Source organism: Abrus precatorius, unplaced genomic scaffold (assembly GCF_003935025.1).
Source record: "Abrus precatorius isolate BTA unplaced genomic scaffold, Abrus_2018 Scaffold6, whole genome shotgun sequence".
NCBI classification, from domain to species: Eukaryota; Viridiplantae; Streptophyta; class Magnoliopsida; order Fabales; family Fabaceae; genus Abrus; species Abrus precatorius.
The window spans coordinates 23,859,972-23,865,475 of NW_020874406.1; the positions used below are offsets into that span (position 1 = coordinate 23,859,972).

A 5,504-nucleotide genomic window follows, 5' to 3' on the forward strand; every position below is an offset into this window, starting at 1 on the left:
ACAGGTCATAGTAGTCCAATTTTGTAGTTACTTTTAACTACTCACATGAAATTAATCTTATGAAACTCGTTGCTCCTTTATGAGGGACTCAAAGTAGGTGTTTAGATTTAAAGTCTATTATTTACATATGTATTAAAAAATTTACAAGTATAAATTTAATATAAAAATTATAACTATGCATGATCAGTCCTTAATTGTATAGTTTGAAAATGAAATGGTTGTAGCAAATAGGTCAAAAATATATAGAAAGAAGATGTAGAAAGATGAATCAGTAATAAAAGGTTTTGGTTGCATGTGGAAATTCTTCGTAAAACGTTTGATTGGATTTTCAAAATGAAGAGCACGTATTCAAAAAGGAGGGGCCCGAAATTATAGAGAAAAGAAAAGTGGTTTGTATTTGGAATGAGACTTTTAAAAGCATAGGGAGAATAACATGGGATTATATAATTGGTGATCCCAATAACCCCAAAACTTGCGCCAAAACCCAATCACTCTCCATCATGTCCTGCCCGACGGTCAGCTATTGTGATCACGGGCACCCACATTTCTTTCTCACCTCTCAAGCCTCTTTTTTTTAATATAATAAATAAATTTCGTTTCTTTATTTATTTTTTTAAATTAGACCACACACGTTATTAAAAAATACACAACAATTAATAACATATCACTGCTAGTCAAACTATATTTTATATTAAAATTTGTATTCATTTTAATCTTTAAATTGAATTTAAACATAAAAATTATTATATTAAAAAATAACATATTTATTATATCAAAATTGTAAATGTGTAATAAATATTTTTTAATAAATTTTATTTATTTAGTTGTTTAAATACAAATTTAAATATTAAAATTAATGCAATTTTTAATATTGATTATTATAATGTTAAAAAAGATTAAATAATGAAGGATAAATACAGAAAAAACAAAAATACCCTTAAAATCTTGAAAAAAAAAAGATAAAATATTCTTATAAAAGGTTGAAAATTATTTTTTTAAAATTTATCACTTTTAATTACTTAAAATTAAATTTTAAAATTGAAATAAGGATTTTTTAAATAATTTTTATTAATTTTAGACTCATGCTTAAAATTATTTTTAAAAACTTATGTTAATAATTTACTTTTTTTTCCCTTTTATTAATCCAAAAAAACACTAACTTCTTTGTTGATTTAACATTCAAGCATTGAATGCCGGTCTCTTCGACGTTTATAACGTATCTTTGTCTTTCCAATTCCTAATTTGCTATGCAAATGTCGGGTGGTGTTTATTAATTAAAATGTTTAATAATGTTTAAAGTTTTATGTAAAAATTTAGAAATTAATTCAGATTTTAAATATTATATATATTAATTATTTGTTATATTAATTAAAATTTTATATAATTATTATATTTTATCAATTTTATAAAATAACAAATAAATAAAATTATTAAAGTGTCAAAGAGGGAAAAAAATAAAAAAAAGGTATTTACCTTTGGTTAAGCAAATTAAAACTTGAGTTTAATTAAAAGAAATCCACACAAGTCCATATAACTGATTTAAAATATCTAAAATTAATATATTTTTAACGATTTAGTTAAATTTAGTATTTAAGATTGATTCCAAGTATTTAAAAATAGTAAAGTTTATTAAATATTAATATTTATTATACTATTACATTCTCAATAAAAATAAATAACTTTTTCATTATTTTTCTATTTTTATTTGTTTAATTTAGGATTAAAGTTAATATTTCTTAAAAATATGTATTATACTTTGAATATAATAAATATTTTTTATTTTTAATAAAAATAAAAATTATAAATATTTTAAATCAATCTTAAGATTGATGGTTCTAAAATTAAAAAAATAATTTGTATTTAAGAGATGTAATGAGTTGGAGTAATATTATACTTATATTTTATCTTTAATAAAATATCGATGTTTAAAAATTAAATAAATATTATATTTAAATATTCTTGTCTAAAATATATTTTTTATATAGTTTTTAATAAAATATAATAATTTTTACTTTCTTAACCAACACTCTTAGAGTACTAATTAGTAAAAAAAAATTTAAATAATTTTTAACACGTGTTTAAGGGTATAATAAGAATATATAGATAATAATTTTTTATTAAATATTCTGTGACATTATTGAATTTAATGTATTAATAACATTAACACCTATATTTTAATAAAAATTTATTATATATTAATTTATTATTGGTGCACAAATAAAAAACATTTTAAAAATATATTTATGATAAAAATGCTAACAAATACTTCAAAAATACTTAATAATAAAATACTTGCAATAAAATTTAATAAAAAATTAATTCATCATAAAAGATATATATTTTTAATTACTACTTGTGCTTATCTTTAAAAGTAAATATAATTATAATAAATTAAAATTAAATTTGATAATTTTTAAATATTATTTTTACAATTTTAAACACGAATTTAGATACTGAAGCCGTTGCCAAATGGGTTATAAGAATATCGGAGGTTGTAGGTAAACATGTAACCTCACAAACGATAATTTGTTTTGGGAATTGCTAATAATAGTATGGACTGTGCTACCCAATAAAGTAATTTAATGAACTTTTTTTATAGTAAAATTTCAAGGCTCACTCTATTAGTGCTTTCTCATTTTTTTGAACCTTAATATTTGTGAATGTATATGGTAAGTTGCGTGATCTCCTTTAATTTTACACTTTGTCAAAATACCTTTCTATTTTTTTTCTTTTGAATTATTAAACTCGCTCGAAATTCGGGTTAAAATAAAAATAATGCAAAATCCTCTTATTGTTTGCTTAATTTAATTATACTTTTGGACTTATTAATTACATTTCAATAATATTTATTGTTTTCACGTTAATTCAAAATTTAAGGGAGTTAAGTAAAAAAATGAGAAAATAAGTTGAAAAGGAGTGATTTTATTTTTTAGAAAGAAAAAAGGATTGAAAGCTTTAGAGGATAAGGAATAATTTATTTATGTATACAAATGTAATGCTTTTATGTCTTTGCATTTTATCATCTTAAGTAGTTCAAAAAATATTTTAAACTTTACACGTAAAATTAATAAATATAATAATAACATTGTCTGACAATTCATTACATCATAATTTAGGAAGTCGTAACAATACAATGACAATAATACGTATAATTATTTAGCAATAAAGTATTTTACAGTACGAGATTTTTAACAAATTTGTACTTTATAGTACGTTGCTAACCAGTATCTTAAAGTATAAAAATACTTGAGTGTATATTCGTTAAAAAAAAATATATGAAATTTATACTTCACGTTGTTACTTAAACTTCATGCAAGCCATCTTTAGATTCTCATGAGTTTAGAAAATGCATCACACTAAAAGTCGATACAATTTTTGCTATTTAATTAGAGTTAATCTCATTTTATTCTCAGCTCTTTTTTATTAGAACCATAGCAATATTTACTACTGAGTGTGGGTATCATTTTTCGAATATTTTCCATATACCTAAACCCCTTGTAATCATTTTACACGTACGCGCACCAAAAGCCCTATAAAAGTCTCTAAACTCTTCTACATCGCTTTTCCTTTGTCCCCTCACTCTTCAACAAGCTTTAAAGAAACACTTCCATTGAACCTCAACCAAAGCTCCTTTTTCTTTAATTTGCTTCTTCATATTTCTCAGTGCAAACTTTTCATAATTTTTCTCTTTATTCCTCATCTAGTCTCTTTTCCCCAGTCAACACTTTCCTACTGGTTTCATCTGATTCCTCTCCCAGTTTACACCCGAAAGAGTAGCGAACACGAATAAGGGGAGAAAAGAAAAGAAATCATCTTTATTCCCTTATTCCCTGCTATTCATACAAATACATATAGTTCCCTGAAACACTTTTTAGGGGTTAAATATGGGGTTCTCTGAGAAGCCACAAGTGGAAGAGTCAGATAGTAGAAAATGGGTCATTGCTGGAATCGCTTTACGAGCTCCATTGAAGCCAATATATACCACTCCGGTGGAGAAAGGAGAACAAGAAGAAGGTGACATGGAAGAGTGTTCAACGACGCCAAAAGGGGAAGAAGCAAGGATTCAGACCTCGTTGAAGTGCCCGCCAGCTCCTAGGAAGCGAAAACCTTCTTTGAAATGCAACTATCGTGGTGGAGCTAGAGAGTTCTTCACTCCACCGGACTTAGAAACTGTGTTTATACGCCATGTTGAAAGGGCTAATTGATCGTTGAGGTGGGAAATTAATAACCATCCATCACCACCCTTAGCTAGTTAATTAATTCGAGCTAGCTAGCTAGCACTTAGTTCTGTTGTGTAATGTGTAACTTTTTTAATTTTTATTTTCAAGTTCAAGTCGTTTTTATTCTCAGTTAATCTAGCTAGGAGCTTAATTCAGGAGTTTAGAGATTAGGGTATTTGTATAAAGGGCAGAATAAACAAATAAAAATGACTTCTTAATTTGCTTGCAATTGCATGCTTGATCTTCTAAATTTTAGTTTGTGTTAGTTTCGTTTCATTGTGTCTCTTTGCAAGAAGAGATTCTATTTCTGTTGAGGTAGCTGATGACGTCAAATTGAATTGACTTTGTCTGCTGCGTGGTTCTCAAATTCGTTTGATAATGCATAAAAGACACGTTTCCTTATCTGTTATTAGGTAAAAGTACTCCATCTATCTATTGATTTATGTAAATGTACAGAAGTGAACTAGTTTAATTCCTGTAACTTTGAGTACCTATGTGTGCCACTGTTCATGACCATGCGCAAGAATGAGAAAATCTAGGTCAAAAATCCAAGGTAAGCCAAGCATCTAAATACGTGTGTGAGAGAGAATTTCAAAATGCAAAGGAGGAGTGAAATCCTTTTCAAACGGGGTAGGCAGATGCGACCCACAGATGCTTCTTATTGTTGATTGACTGAGACCAAAGCCCCACTTGGTCATCTAGTTTTAGGCCCAATTACTTTCATAGTCTGCTGTCATCTTTCTCTTTTTAGAGTTCAGGGTCTTACATATAGTGTCCCACATCTCAATTAATTAACTTTTTCTTCAACATTCAGTGCGCCAACAACTACAGTGGTAAAGTCTACAAATTTTTTAGATATTTCTTTTTTATGTTTACGATTATATGGTACAATTTTTTTCAAAAAAGTCAGGTTTTAAAAAATTTCTAATTTTTATTTAAAATTTGACAAAAACATCCTTACATTTTGAAAGCTTTCCAAACAAGCAAAGAGAGGATGTTAATAAAAGCAATTTTAAAGTAGAGAAAGTAATTTATTAAAAATAGTCTCGAGATAAAAAAAAATGGCAATGCTATTTTTACACCTTAGTTTATTATTTTTTGTACACTTACTCTATACTCTTTTCTGGTAAAAAAAAAAAAAGGACGAGAAAGGCATTGAAATTAAATTTCTCTCTCCTTCTTTGTTATCATAAAAGATAGAGGAGTGTGATAATAATGTAAATAAATAAATAAATATATTACAGAGGCATTATGCTAAAAAAATATTCTTAAGCGACATGCATA

The 5,504-nt window shown here is 26.0% G+C and overlaps 1 protein-coding gene across 1 annotated transcript; it reads left to right on the forward strand.

The window, feature by feature from the left end:
• Positions 1-3,479: 3,479 nt before the first annotated feature.
• LOC113869790 (cyclin-dependent protein kinase inhibitor SMR6-like) lies at positions 3,480-4,403 on the forward strand. Its single transcript, XM_027506262.1, has one exon. It carries the CDS (start codon positions 3,885-3,887, stop codon positions 4,203-4,205), a length of 321 nt encoding a protein of 106 aa, XP_027362063.1. The 5' UTR covers positions 3,480-3,884; the 3' UTR covers positions 4,206-4,403.
• The last annotated feature ends 1,101 nt before the right edge of the window (positions 4,404-5,504 follow it).